Source organism: Drosophila hydei, unplaced genomic scaffold (genome assembly GCF_003285905.1).
Source record: "Drosophila hydei strain 15085-1641.00,03,60 unplaced genomic scaffold, DhydRS2 tig00000333-arrow-arrow-pilon, whole genome shotgun sequence".
Taxonomy (NCBI): Eukaryota; Metazoa; Arthropoda; class Insecta; order Diptera; family Drosophilidae; genus Drosophila; species Drosophila hydei.
The window spans coordinates 429,798-446,081 of record NW_022045711.1 but is presented as its reverse complement, the minus strand read 5'-3'; the positions used below and the strand labels follow the sequence as shown (position 1 = coordinate 446,081).

Here is a 16,284-nt window from a genome sequence, read left to right as displayed (position 1 = left end):
TAGGGCATCAAGAAGAGCGACGGCACCAGTTCCAAAGATTTCAAAACGACCAAGTCACGCGAACAAATCAAATTGGCCTTCGGCGAGTTCCTTAGCGGCCATCCACATATTCTGGTGCGTTTCAACTTATCTCATTAGTAACTCTATAGAGGGTATTCTGTCGTATTGAAGGACAAAGCCTTTGAAAACGAAAAAATAGACCTAGGAATGGCCTTGGTGTTTGTGTGCAAACAGAAGAACAGATCCCATCGAGACGTGGCCGTATGATTGCAGTCATATTGTAAACTATAAAAGCTGGAGACACATCTGAATGCCAATATTACGTACTTAACTTTTCCTCAAGAAACTCCATCTAGAGCAAAAATGATTCAATATCCGCATAAATAGCAGCTTTGAGCCGGCTTCACGGTATCTCCTAGTCGGACACTCCTCCCTAGAGCACTCTTAATGGCTTCATAGATATTTTAGTTCCGATTTGCTGATTGCACTTTCAAACGTTATCAAATATATGACTAGCCGAATATTAGTTTAGACTGCCCTTAGCCCTAATTCTCTGTTGTTCTATTGCAGCCACGGTATATACAACGCTTGCGGGCCATAAGGGCCACTTTGGCCGTCTCTGAGTTTTTCCAGACGCACGAGGTGATTGGCAGCTCGCTGCTGTTCGTTCACGATCAGACGCACGCCAGCGTTTGGCTAATTGACTTTGCCAAGACGGTGGCACTGCCGCCGCAGATGAGCATCGATCATTATTCGGCCTGGAAGGTGGGCAATCATGAGGATGGCTATTTGATTGGCATCAACAATCTCATTGATATATTCGTCGAGCTGCAGGCGGCCAATGAAATGGAGTCTGCAGCTGGCACAGTTTCCGGTTCCGGTTCAGGCTCTGGCTCTGGTTCAGCCTCCGGTTCCGGTTCGGTTTCACCAGCACCCGCTTTCAGCGGCCAGGAAGAGGAGCCCAGCAAAGTGTAAAGGGCAAAGCATAAAATCAATCTTACATATATATATATATATATATAGACTTATATATATACACTCATATATATACACATATATATATATTTATATAGAACTATTTAGTTTACGATTATACTGAAGCGTTCCATGGGGCTGCGCCCCGACAAGGACATTTCCTAGCACATTCCACAGAAATGTGTTAAAACAAAAACAAAAACAAAAACAAAACAAAATCAAATATCAAATATCAATTAACCATAATCCAAACTTAGTTGTATGCATATATATATATGTACTTTTTTTTGTTTTTTTCTCTCTCTCTCTCTTTAACCCGTTAAGTTTAAAATCAAAGACTGAACAACAATATGCGTATACCCATATATATATATATATATATATATATATATATAGATATATACATATATACATATATTCACAGATATACATACATACATATATACATATATATACATACTCGTATATATATAAATATATATAGAAAAATTCGCGTTGCTGTTGTAATTTGCACAGAAAAATGCGTAGCAAAAACTTTAACAACAAAAAGTTCAACAACTACTTACTTATAAATAATGTTATTAATTTGATGTGTATTCGATTATCTTCTCTAATAACTACCTACTAATTATGTGCACTATTAAAACTCATGTAAACCGTTTAACAATTAAAACATATTTTTTTTCTTAAATCTCAATGAATTTTTCGATTCATGTGTTTTAATTGGGATTGCATTTATGGCGCAGCCCTAAAAGTGAGCAACAAATATTTCGCTTCTGCTAAAGCCGACATCGTTAAAGACAAATCCAGGTTCCAATTGGCAGTCTGTGTTTCCATTGCATCCCTAAAAGTAGGCAACAAATATTCCCTTCAGCTTAAATCGAATGGTGGAGTGGAACCTTCACGTGCATCTTTTTTACTCTCTCAGTAGTTGCTGCACATACTAAAACGTGCCACAGAAAAGAGAACGGCTTATGCAAAACCAGGTTCTACTGACAGTCTCTGCTCTGCAAATATTTCTATTGCGCATTTATTCTATCCGCCTAAAAAGTAGGCAACGCAATTTTAACTTTTATTGCAGCTTCTCTTAAGTCGAAGTTATATTAAAGAATAGGATTTTCATTATCTAATGCATCTAATTTGTAGCATACTTTTTGAATTAATAAAAAATATAGTATCAAATAATTGAAATGTAAGTACTATAGTCAAACGGCATTTTATGCATAACGTTTAAGCACGCCATTTAAAAAATCAATCCCTGCAAAGCTTATTTGTGCTGTGCTTTTGCATTTTGCTTTCAAGCTGTGACCAGTTTACTTCTCGTGGCATACTGTTTGCTAGTGCACAAAAAATACCAAAATGCTGGTATTTTTCTTGAGTCTAGTAGTTTTAAAATCGCTTGCGTTTGGTGTGTTTTTTGCTTGCTCTGCTGCGGTCACATTGTTTATTAGTTAGTTAATGTTTGTTGCTGCGCGGTTGGCACGTCGCGCGTCGTTACGCGCACGCATCGAGCTGTTACACTTGTTTTCCGTTTTAAATGTTGGTTGCTGCATTTGCGCGCAGTTGACGTGCATTTCAAAAATATCAAAATAAAAAGCGTGTGTTGAATTTTTTTATTTTTTTTCTTCATTGAATGAAAAGTGTGGTAATTGTTTTCATCAAGTGTTTTGGTTTTGTTGCTGGAGTGCGAGCCACTGTCGCATTTCATATATTTAAAAATAATACACAGAAAAGCGCATACACATGCACGTGTATACATAGTCTTATAAATATATATAAATATATATATATATTTATATTTATATATATTTATACTTGTGTGAGCAGCGCCTGTGACTGTTAAAAAAAGTTTCTGGTTTCGTTGGCGCGACAAGAACAACAACAACAGCGGCACCAACAATAAATAAAACTTCAATATGCGCCGACCGGCCTTCATCGCAGAATATTAACAATATATTGTACATATATATGTGCATGCGTCTATATGTATGTATGTGTGTGTATAGACAACAACAACAACTGTCACGCATCACAAGGGGCGCGGGGGGCGGCACACAAATTTGTAGAAGCATCTCCGCCTGCTCTCTCTCTCTCACTGTGTCTCTCTCAAATTGCCTGCGGTCTGAGTTAAAGGCAAAAAGGCTAAAATAGCTCAAAAAATAATCACACACACACAGGCACGCACGGACTCACTGACACACAGGCACTCGGACATAGTGAAGAGAAGAACAAGGCGCGCGCGGGAGGGAGAGAGAGAATCAGCATTGAGCTTGAGCCGTGCGTAAAGAAATCAAAAACAAAAAAAGGCAAAGCAAATAAAACAAAAATCGTGATTAATACATATTTTTTTGTGTGTTTTGTTTTTGTTTTCTTGTGCTCTTGAATCGGGCTTTTGTTAAGCTTTTAATCAACAAAATATAAAAAGAAGGCTGCAGCAACAACAGCAGCAGCGACAACTACAACAACAACAAGTGGGAACTTAAAACTAAAACTCGACGTCGAATCAGTTTTTTACTCTTTTTTTTTTGGTCAAAGACAAGTGCAATAAAATCAAAATATATAGCAAATAAATGGCAAGCCGACGGAGACAACAAAATCAATATTCAAATTAAGCAACAACGACAACAACAACAAGAAGAACAACAATAGTTAGCAGCAGCAGCAGCAGCTATTCGACAACTTGTCGATAAGCCGAAAGATAACGAGCCGCAGCAGCTATAGCGAACCGGAGAGAGCGCAAACCGGAGAGCGACGGAGAGTGAGAGCGCGCCTGACAGAGTGAGAGAGAGACAGAGAGCGGTGGCAGCATCCCAAAAGGAAACGTTAACAACACCCACCCGAAAGAGGACGAAATCATGGGACGTCGCACGTATCTGAATCGCGCCTATGCAATTTCCTACCCCAGTCGCGTCGAGGGCTGGCTGGACGTGTGCGGTAAGCATAAACCCCATAAATTCGCAATCCTTAGGCAAACGCCCCTCGCCCTGCACACCCATCCACCCTGAATTGCATTCTACTTATGGCTATTTATAGATTTAAGTTTGCTCTCAAGATCCCAAGATACGCACGAATAGACGGCGAGCAAATGTGGATGCGAGCCAAAGTTTAGCTTGTCTTATACAGTATAAGATGTCGTCTTATACAATATAGGAGATGTGGAATTATGGAATAGTAAAATAAGCAGAGCTAATTTGAAAATGATCAGATATAGATATACTTATGTATATATCTGTATCTATATCTATCTATCTACTGACTGATTCTACTGATTAATGTATTATATAAATTCATGCCTTGATCCAGCTTGGCCTAGTTTCCGATTCGACTGATATCCAAACTTATGTATAAAGATCTTATAATATATATATATATATATATATATTAATATATATACTTAATACACATATATATAGTTAGTTGCCGCACTTAGTCACAGAAGAACCTAATGCAATACCATGATGCATTCGCTTGTTAGCTTTAGATATAGATTAGTCTGCATTGGCTGGGCATGATGAACAAATCTCGAAAGAGAATTTGCCAGGCGAACAATAGAGTTTACGTAATATCGTTGATTCTGAGGGATTGGCGATGAGGGATAAATCAGACATGGAAAATGTATCGAAGAGTGGGCAAAAATCTGATCAATTGATATAGGACTTAAGAGTAATATATATAAATGTTATTCGAAAAGTGAATCATTTGTTGATAGAGAGTATTTCACTAGAAAGAAATAGACGTTTCCATGTCACACTGAATCCAGATGAAAGTTCACATTATTGCATTCAACTAACTCTAAAGCGCTACCAACACCTGCTAATGGCATCTGCTGCTGCTGCTGCTGCTGCTGCTGAGCGGATGTTCGCTCCAATTTTCGATGATCGAAAAGGCAACAAAATGTGAAGCCATCAAATTCAAGAAAACCCATTAAAAAATGCTCAACCAGAACGGCAGAGGAAGAGGCAGGAAAAGAATGATAGGAAAAAGTGAAAACTTTTAAGTTTGAGTCAACATTTTGCATATTGCTTGACAACCCTAAAGTGGCAACTCTATGTGCAGGGTGGCAGCACAGCTCAGCTCAGCTCTGTGTTGCGGATGCTGTTGTGTTTATCTAGCTCTGCCTCTCTGCCTCTCTCACTCTCTCTTTGAGCACCTGTGCAAATGCAAGCAAAGCTGCTTCGCCTGGGAAAACTCAACAGGGCTGCCTCTCAGCAGCAACAACAACAACAACATTAGTTTGGGCAGCTTGTCACTGTTTGTTGTTGCCGTTTGCCGTTATCTGGTATTAGCATTTTTACCTGTCGCTCATCCGCTTCACTTTATTGCAGTTGTCGTTGCTGCTGCTGTTGTTGTTGCAGTTCGAGGGGTTGCTTGGTACGCAAGGCCAAATACACAAACACAAAAACACACACACACACACACACACGCACACAACACATATACACACTAACTAATTCTCTTTTGAAGCTATTCTTGCATTTCCTTTATGCTTATAAAATTCTTAAAAAACAACAATTTCTATTCATCGATAAAGCTATAAAAATTTAAAAATATAATTAAATATAGTATAGGTATGGCTTATTCTATATGAATTATAATGATATTAAAATATATATACATGTTATATATATATATATATACATATATACAGTGGCACTCATGAATATATCAGTGCTGCCCTACAGTAAAATAAAACTGAACAAACCCATGGGGCAATGCTTAGACAGCTGTGGCAAGTGCAAAGCCATCAAACTAAGCAGCGCAAAATTCCTCCGAAGACAAATAAATATAGGCAAAGCAAATGATATGATGTTAGCCTAATGTTACAGTTATTTTTTGTCAACTGTTTTGGCAGCCACTACTATTTTTATGAACAACTAAATTTGATTAATTTGATTCACTTGAGTTAATAAAATAAATATTTTTATTTTAAATATTTTATTTTATTAATTTCAGTATTCGTATCAATTTGTATTCAAAATATTGTGCTTATCACTAAATGTTGCACTACTATTTTCGTGAACGGAATTGATGAATATTTCAAATGAACTTGAAACTCAGATTAGTATTATTACAATATGTTATTGAGTTGTCGAGATCGAGAGTTGTAGCAAATAAGATAACTTCACAATATACATAATATGTTTGATAAACTTGAAATTGAATTATATCAGCTCTATTGTTTAATAATAATAATAATAACTTGGAAGAAAACAATGCGATTAGCGCGCAGATAAAGCGCAAGATAAATGTTATTATTACTGAAAGCTTTGGCAGTAGATCGAATATTTATTGCACTGGCTGAAGCAATAATAGAGACCCAATCTTTCTCTCTCTCTCTCTGTCTCTCTGGCCCTCTCTTTTTTTGCTGTTACTAAATGTGCATGGTATGAATTTAAGTCCATGAAGTTACTTTTAGCATGTTATCCTCATGACAAACTTCATGGCAGATTAATACATTTGCTCTCTATCACTCTATCTCTCTCTCTCTATCATTCTCTCCGCCATTCTCTCTCTCTCTCTCTGTCTGTTAAATAGACTCTAGTGCATTATCCTCAAGATAAAGTTCATGGTAGATTTTAATACATTTGCTCTCTATTACTCTATCTCTCTGTCTCTCCCTCTCTCTCTCTATATATATATATATCACTCTCTCCGCCATTCTCTCTCTCTCTCTCCGTCTCTCTTCCTCTCTTAATAGCCTCTAGTGCATTATCCTCAAGATAAAGTTCATAGCAAATGTTAGTTTATATTCCAAGTTAAGCCTTGTTTATTTGCTATTCATAGTTGGCAGAGCACTTTGAGCTGCTTCTTAGCTAATTATTATGTTAGGAGCATGTTAATGTTCACACAGATCTTGGTCTGTCCCGCTATGCAGACAGACCTTTAAAGGCGGAAAACATAAATCTCTGACATGAACAGGTATTATGGAGTTGGTTAAGCCGCAGCTACTTGAACTTCAGCTAGAGTCGATCGAATCAACTCGTTTTCGAATATGGAATCACTTAACATACGAATGAGAAGTATTGAAATTGCCTGGCAATTGATTGTTGTTGTTGTTGTTGTAGTTGTTGGTGTTGCTACCCATCGATAAAGTCGTGGCATGACAAAGTGGTAAGAAAAAAGGCTTCAAGGCAAGTTGCAAATGGCAAATGGCAAATGGCAAAGCTCGCGCTGCTCCATGATAACATTTTCTTATATTTATTTTTTTCATTTAGTTATTGAAGTGTGCGCGCAGCGGAAGGAAGGTGTGTTAATACACACACACACACACATGTGTTTTGAGTGAGTGTGTGTCTGTGTCAAGGTCATTTGTGACATTCTAGCAGCCTTTTAGCCTTGCCTTGCCTTTGCCCACCCACACACACAGAGAGCAAACGACCGACTCTGCTACCAGCAGCTGTTGTTGTTTGTTGTTGTTATTGTTGTTGCTGTTGTTGTTGTTGTTGCTGCTGTTGTTCCTGTTTTGTGTGCCCGCTGGCTTGACATCATTTCTGTCATGTTTGTTAGCTGCTTCATGTTTCATGTTGTTAGCCGCGCTTTCGCTTTGCATGTCACTTGACCGTCTTGGTTAACACACACACACAGAAGGAGAGAGAGAGAGAGAGAGACGTTCACACGTCTTCGTCTTTGCTTTTGGCCAGGTTGGTGAGTTGGCCCGGTTCTTGGGCCACGCATAGCCAGCGCTATTCGATCTAAGCTAAATGGTTTTCAAGCCATTCGCCATTTCACTACGAATATACCCTATCAACAACTCACTGGGGTAGTAGCGATTCCAGCTCAAGTTCAAAATATATTCTGTTACTCACTCGAGACGGAAACTGATCTTATATAAAATATATAAATAGAAGCTTAATCTACATCTGCATCTTCTAGTAACAAAATTAGCTAGTTACGATCGTAGCTGTTGGGCAATTCAAGTTAGGGTATCTGTTAGTCGTTCCATTTGCTTGGCTAGATCATTCTTTGACTCGTTTTGTTCTAAAGCCCGTTAACGCGCATTAAAGGAAGGCTAGAGCGAGAGAGAACGATAGCGTAAACAAGTGAGCGAGTGTAAGGCAGTAAGAGAGAGAGAGGGAGAGGAAGTTGAGGGAACGAGAGAGAAATCGTAAAGTTCGTAAAATCTACGCGACCATTGGCGATGGCGTCATTAGCGACGCGTCGCCGTGGCACAGTTTTTTCGTTAGTTTTTTTTTGTTGTTGTAGCCAAAGTGCAGTCGCTTTGTTACCGTTTACTCATTCCGCTTCTTCTGTTGCTTCGATTTGGTTTGTGGGTTAAACGACAATGCCTGCAGCGCCACCTGTCGGTAGAAAGTTCAATGCGCTGGCCGAGCAGATTTGCGACTGCAATGGAACGGTGGAAAGTGAAACAGGCTGCAGCAGAATTCGGCATTCGGCACACTTGTTGTTGTTGTTGCTGCTACTGCTGCTACTGTTGTTGTTTTTGTTTTATTTTCTATTTTCAAGTATCGGCAATCGGTCGCCCCGCCACGTCGCTAATGTTGCCCAGCAACTTTCTATGAAAAAATTCACTTTTTCCTCAAGTGTTGTTTGGGACGACGCGTCGTCGCGTTTCGTCGGTGCCAGGCCCAAGCAGGCTTTGAAAGAGACACCCAGGCCCACAGGCCCCTCCAACTCGCCCCTCGCCCCCGCCTACCGTCCTCCCTTCCGGCACTCCCCTTTTCTTCCGCGTTCCCCAAACAACTGCAAACAGCGGATCTTTGTGTTCGCTGTTGTTGCCTTTTGGCAAATCGAACTGAGACTTGGACTAACGTCTGCACCGTAGGTTTTTCCAATGAAAACTGCTTTACACAGTGCACTCGACTGCAGAATACACTATAATCACCACTTGATAATGATGATAGGAAGTAGAATTAGGGCTGGAGAAAACTCTTTTTGTGCAACTTCTATGTATGTAGAGAGAGCTAAGAGCGAATATACCCCCTTATCACAGAAGCAGAGTATGACAAAACAAAAAAAAACTTACATTTAGAAATGAAGAAAAAGGAAATTCGCAAAACCTGTTGAACGCATGAAATTATAGCCGCCATATGCCAAACGAGATATCTTAGCGAACGGGGAGTCACAATGCAATGAGGCGAGGGGCAGGAAGGGGGGGGGGGCAACACATGGGAAGTGGTCCAAGTAATACGAGTAAGTGCACACACACACAGTCACACACCTGCAGATCAAATGAAAATTGAAAGTCAAGCAAAAGTCAAGTTAAAAATGGAAAAAAGTAATCAAAGCTAACAAAACTAATGGGAATAGTAGAAAGAGCAACAGAAGCAGCCAGCCACAAGATAACTAACAATACTTTGAATTATAGAAGAGAATCATATGTATATATATATATATACAGATCGTATACAAAGATATGCTAGAGATAGGGTAAACAAATCAAGTTTGATATGGTTCCAATTGCAGTCAAGGCTATATATGTAGATGTAGCTATATGGGTATAGCTATAGAGGTATATAGGTATATAGGTATATAGGTATTTAGGTATATGGGTATATAGGTACATTCATTGAACTTAAAGTCCATGCAACTCACTTGCTTCACTTTATGATTAGGCAAAATGTATTGAATGAATAATGATTAAAATAATATTTCAAATCAGATCGAGCTAATCTTAGTTAAGTGACTGAAAATTGTTAAAATATTATATATATATATAATATATAGTTGATTGATTTAGTAGCAGCAAAGACAAGGCATAATCTTATACAATTTGTCCAATCCATAACGAAATAAAAAGCTTCAGAGGTAATCTAAAGATAATATATCTTTCTATGCAGCGATCCTAAAGCAACAGATCTACTGATCATAGATCGCATAATAATAATAACACAATATAATAATACAATAATAATACAATAATAATACATAATAATACAATAATAATCTAATACACAAATTGAAGTCCGATTTACCGGTTTCCATTGTCAGAAACTCAAATCATCAAAGATATATTTCAGATATTAGGTTTCTATGCAAACACAAATCTTACAGAAAAGCTCAGCTCAGCTTTGTATCTGTTCTTCTCTCGCAGCTGATGCTTTGGCCAAATACAAAGAACTGTTAACTGTTCTGTCAAAAGACAAAAGACAACAAAAAAAAATTAATTATTTAATTTTTTGATCAAAAGTTCTGTCCGCGAAATGTCGAATCTTCGAATTTGTAGATTCTTATGAATAAAATAAAAATTATATCTTGCGTAAATCGAGTTTTGTTAAGCCGATTTAGAATCCGAATGACGAAAACCTTTTGAAGCACTTGTATTTGATTACTTTGATCAAAGTGGAGAACTGTTGACTTCATTGATCCAAATCCGAAAATGCCATTTGAGATGAGAATGAGATGGCATAAGATTATATAACGAACGGGCATTTGCAGATCAGACTTCTCATAGCAGAGCTTAGATCGATTCTTAATTTACGTATGATTTATATCTTCCATAGAAAACTCCATTAAATGTTTCATCCTCTTAGATAACTCTATTCTGTCTGTTATATATGTTGGATAACTCTCGTCTATCTTTCATATATCTTCGATATCTGTATACTATCTTCCGCATATCGCAACTGTAACTAACTGTCACATATCTTAAATGCTCTAGCCCATCTTTCACATATCGTAGATTACTAAATTCTATATTTCATATATCGCAAATAGCTCTAGTATTTCTACATCGTATATAACTTTCGTATATCGTATATATACCCTATCGTATACCCTATCTTCCATATATCGTATAGAAGTAATTTATCTCTCAAATAACTGTCTTTCATATATCGAAATGAATTCTCGTATATCTGTCATATATCGTAAATAAGTCTCAAATGTCTTCCCTATATCTTAGATAACTCTCATATATTTGTCATATATCGGTGATACTTTACCTTATCATAGATAACTGTTGTCTATCTGCTCAATATCGTAGATAATGATATTCTATCGTAGATAAATCTCGTATTTCTCGCATATATCGCATATATGTTGCTTATCTTCCGTATATCGTAGATAACTCTTATCGATCTGTCATATATGTTAAATACTTTAGCTTATCGTTCCCCTATCATAGATAACTATCGCCTATCTCATAAATATCGTATCGTATTTTTCATATATCGTAGATAACTCTCATCTATCTGTCATATATCGTAGATAGCTCTCGTATATCTGTTATATATCGTAAATACTTTACCCAATCATTGCCATATCATAGATAACTATCGTCGATAACGATATTCTATGTCTCATATATCGTAGATAACGCTCGTCTATCGCTCGTATATCGTAGATGACTACTCTATTCTGCGCCTGCTTTAATTATACATTCTTGTTTTGTTTTTGTATCTGGAGTCTCAGTTTTCCCAGTCTTAATTAATTGCCCAATTGGCATAAATTTGTGTGCTAATGCCATGTGCGTTATATTTGCCAGCGCAACTTTTAAGTATCTCCCACAGATAGGCAATGCAAATATGTACAGACAGACAGACAGACAGACGGACGGACGGACAGACATAGATACAGAAAAAATGGTAATAATAATAATAATTCGCGTGTCTTCTAAGAAATATATTACACAAGCGCGTTGCGTATACGCCCTGAAAACCAGATGAAGGCAACGAAGAAGAAGACGGCGGAGGCGAAGAAGAAGCTGAAACATTAAAACCCCGTTATTATGTGAGTGTGAATGTGTGTGTGTGAGCGTGTGTGTGTGAGTGTGTGTGTGTGCATTTCTTTAGTCTGATGAATTTTGCAATCGTTAAGATACAAACAAGCCATAGTCAGCAATGCCAGCTACTCAGAGTGCACGACTAAGCGAATACCCTGTAAGATACGATTATGTATAACAGCATATTGAGCAGCTATTGATTTACCTTCTCATTAGCCTGTTGTACACCCTGTAGTAAGCAATAATGTAATAAATATTATCATCTAAAATTTCGTTCTCCTAAAGCAATTTCTAAATAATAATTTGAGTGACTCCACAAGTGGAATACTCTGTTCCGATAACTGTGTCTCTGCAGCTGTTGGAGTCATCGATAACTTTCAGCTGTTGAAATATTCAATGCGCTTCGCCCTCTGATCATGGATCGTCTTTCGGCTCAGCAGAGCTAGAAGTTGTGAAGGATTCGGCGGGTTACTTGCCTCTCGGAGACAGTTGATATACTGAACAAAGCTATCGAAAATAGTGTAATCTGCTATTCCATATTGAATGGCATGGATAAAGCCTCGTTATAAGCCCAGAAAGAATCTAATATCTCAGACTGTTCATATTTCATTGCAATTTCCTTTCGTATCGCGCTTATCTGGTCACCCCAAAGGCATCGCTGAGCTTAGATGTTGCTTTAACTTAATTTGAAGAATTTGTCTCCTAAGCAAAGAGATTCAGTATAAAACATGTACAGATACAATGGGTAAATCTCGTTACCTTTAATCGATTTTTATCGATATCTATAGATATATTTTATCGATATCTTTAACGAGCATGGAGAGTGACTGAATGGAAGCTGTAAACGCAATGCTAGAGCTTAAACAGAGAGTAGCAAGCTGACGCTGTAGTCTGTCATGGCCGCCATGACTACAGGGTATTCTGAAAGAGAAAAATCTATAAATGAATTGACAAATAAAATGCGGCGCGATTCAGTTGCGGGCTTTCAGCTGATTACATGATGCGAAATTCAAGTTATGCTATAATTCTGCATTGTTCGGCGTGGCGAGGGGCGTGTCTGCTGCGCGAGAGCTACAGACGGAGGGGGCCGAGCGAGAGGCGGAGAGGGAGCGACGGCATTTGCTTGTGTTTGTTGTTCGACTTTATTTTTTGCTTCACTTTTTCACATTACGTTTCGCATAGTTCCCATAAACCTAATTAAAAAAGATGTTGTTGCTGTTGTTGTTGTTGCTGTTGTTGCATTTACGCAACTATTTGTGTTAGATTGCATGTTTATGTGTGTGCTGTGGGCGAGGGCGAGGGCGAGGGCGCTGCTTGTGATCAGGCATACACATGTTTGTGCTTAAGCGCTGCTACGCATATGCCTCAAATCCCAAAAAGCAACGAAGAAGCAGAAGAAGAAGAGTGCGCTTGCCTATAAACTTTAGCTGCAGCCGCTGGCTCCCTGCACCCTACCCAGTCCAGCTCAACCCACCCCTTCCTCTTCAGCTGCGCCTGCTCTGCTCTTGTTCATCTGTCAGTTTTTCAGTTTCACCCACACAGAGAGTGAGAGAGAGAGAGACATGGGGATGGGGGAGTAGGGCTACTCTGCTGCTGCTGTCTATGCGGAAGTAGCTGATGCCGCGTCTCAGCTCCCATTGTTGTCGCCCTACGTATTATTGTTGCTGCTGTTGCCGTTGCTCATGTTGGCGCCTGCCACGACAAAGAGAAAAGAAAAGTAAAACACATTTGTAATGCCCTAACACAGCAAGCGGCATGCCACATTGTTCATGACAACTATATACTCTACGCGTGTCTATATGCTATATAGATATGCACTGTAAGCACATATGCTCCCTGCATATATATCCTATACATATGTTTATTTCTGCGAAATATAAAATAGCACCAGCCCCAGCCCCAGGCACCAAGCCATTTCTTCAGTCACTGCAAGTTGCATGTGTTGCTTTGAGTAACTTTTATATGGAGCTTTATTGCTTTTTAGTAGAAAAACAGCAACAGTAACAAATTTACAATATTTTTTAGAAAAGAACTCAATAAATTTGAAATGCGACTTAATATGGGAAAGTGTCACCGTGGTGCTATTATATTTTTCGCCTCCATTGGCTCAATTTATGCATGTGTATTAACTGTATTTGTATATCTATTGCACGTTTATTCTGTCAGATATCATAGCTAAGCACACAGTATAACAGATGGCACAACTTATTCGATTCTTTTCAGAAAATATCATAAATAGCCTTGCCCAGTTTTAGTTTCAATTTTTCACGCTTTAAATTTTATAAATCGAAGCTTACTTGGCATTGTGTGATATCTTTGTAGCTTGTTTCCATATTAGCTTGAAAAGTGGCGCACCATAAGGTGCATAACTGTAAACATATATAGGATAGTAAGTCAGACTAGAGGCTGAAATGAATATCTAGAAAGTGAATATTTTTGTCTGACTGGCCTGAGCTCTTAAATTGCCTGCCTTTCCTGTCAGGGTATTTCGTCTGCGGCTTGCCAGAACTGCTCTAGTTTTCCAGATTGTTGTTGTTGTTGTTGGTTTTGCTGCGACAAGGCGAATGGAAACAGCTTAGCCCAAAAGAACAGACAGAACGCGCCGCAGAACAGAGCGCGTCGATCGTCACTATAACTGAACAGTCAGACACATTTCGCCCCGCCCCACTCCCGAATGCAATCAGCTGCAAGACGTGCCACACCCTCCCACACACACGCACACACGCACACATAGACGCATTAATGACGCATCACATAAATTATTTTAAATTAGTTTTAATTGGCGAAGTTTTTGTTTTTGTTTTTGTTTTTGTTTTTAATTTTTTTTTGGTTTCATTTTAATAACTTAATTTTTCTTTCACTCTTCGTGGAACAACTACTCTATTTTTACCAGTGTATGCGATAAATGAGTTTCGATTTGCATTCGTAAATTCAAATAAATTAAAAATAATCCCCAATTCTTATTAACTAACTGGTAACTGGGAATATAGTGGACATATCAACGCCCTTAACATTCAGAAAATCCAAATTGAACGACTGTTGATATCCTCTAACGATGCACCAAAAACCATATATATATGCCTCTTGGGAACGTCTCAAATCTAAAAATTATATTTTCCTTTTTTTATATTAAATTAAAGACCATCTAAAAAACATTTAAATATTAGCTAAAATTTCTACTACATATTTTCAATCTCTAGTATTTAATGTATATATATATGTGTATATATAGCTTGTATATATCACTAAAATGATATATACTATAATTAATATTCAAGATCATTAATAAATAATATATGACTAAGTTTTAATTGAACAAACTGTGTTGATTCAACTTGATGCATTCAAATGAAACCACAAAACAAGTCAGATATCCAATATATATAGTCCATTTGCTCTATATATATTATTGAGTAATCCGAATATATTTTATAATCGATTAATTAGTCATAATAATTCATGGAAGTAGCTGGAGCAAGAAGATCTTAGCAAAAGCTTAGGCTTCTTTCATTATCGTCAGCGTTATAATTAGTATTACTAATTGCATTACTATAATTATCGTATATTAAAAAGTTGTTCAATTCAGACTTAGGATCTGTGTAGACTTTCCGTGGAATCTGATTGAACAATTTTAGTAAATGATAAAAGCAAACAGAAGCGATTTATAAAGACAAAAGCAGCAATAATTCTATAAATAATATCTGAATAAAAATAAACATATCGAAGACGAGTTACATAAGAAGTTCAAGTGAAACACGAGTCTGGGCTGTGCGTCAGGTTGCGTTGCAACGACTCTGCTGCTACCCTGTATGAATCTATGCTAGATATCAGATATATAGATATATTTATATATATATATATATATATATATATATATATATATATAAATTAACATCTTTTATGAAATAGGCTTCCTAACCTCTCTCTCTTTCCCTCTCTTTTTATTAGACACAACAAGTTTCATATCCTACTCTTGAAATCTCTTTCTCTCTCTCTGTCTCTCACTCTCTCTCTTTCTCTATACATATAACATACAAATATTTAAAAGAAAATAAAAGCCTAAACTTCTAACTATCTCACTCGGCCTCACTCTCTCCATATTTCCCTTCGTCTCTCTCTTTCACTATTGCACCTAAAAGCACAACAATATCTCTCACTCTTTCTCTCTCTATTCATCTCTTACTCTCTCTCTCTCTCTCTCTCTATCCATCTTTCACTCGTCGTTATCGTTATTTTACTCTCTCTTTATCCCTACTCTTTATTAACACACTCAACAGATCCCAGTCTTGCTCCCTTTAGGTCATCTCTCTCCTCCTCTACTCCGGTTAATAGAGAAAAGCCGCGTCAACAGATCATCATATATCTAATATCTCTCGTTCATCTCTCTCTATCTCTATCTCTCTCTCTCTCTCTCTATCTATCTATCTCTATCTCTCTCTCTCTCTCGCTCTACATGGCTCTCCTTCGTCTCTCTATTACATACATGTAGCCTCTGTCTTTCTTTCACCTTCTCTCTCTCTCTGTTTCTCATTCTATCATATACATAGCCCCCCCTTTCTCTCTCTCTCTCTCTCTCTTTATCAGCATCTTGATGAGAATTCTGTTGCTTTTGGCACGATCATAAATTC

At 37.7% G+C, this 16,284-nt stretch overlaps 2 protein-coding genes across 12 annotated transcripts in view; both read left to right on the top strand.

The window, feature by feature from the left end:
• LOC111602432 (inositol-trisphosphate 3-kinase B) overlaps positions 1-1,223 on the top strand; it is a 32,123-nt gene extending 30,900 nt beyond the window's left edge. For all 4 annotated transcript variants that reach the window (XM_023319471.2, XM_023319477.2, XM_023319474.2 and 1 more), the window contains 2 exons: positions 4-114; positions 571-1,223. In XM_023319471.2, the coding sequence (XP_023175239.2) occupies positions 4-114; positions 571-975 (516 nt within the window). In that variant the 3' untranslated portion in view covers positions 976-1,223. The remainder of the gene's footprint in view (positions 1-3; positions 115-570) is intronic.
• Positions 1,224-3,588: 2,365 nt separating this feature from the next.
• LOC111602433 (probable Ras GTPase-activating protein) overlaps positions 3,589-16,284 on the top strand; it is a 58,513-nt gene continuing 45,817 nt past the window's right edge. For all 8 annotated transcript variants that reach the window (XM_023319490.2, XM_023319484.2, XM_023319488.2 and 5 more), the window contains exon 1: positions 3,589-3,909. In XM_023319490.2, coding sequence (XP_023175258.2) covers positions 3,831-3,909 — 79 coding nt within the window. In that variant the 5' untranslated portion in view covers positions 3,589-3,830. The remainder of the gene's footprint in view (positions 3,910-16,284) is intronic.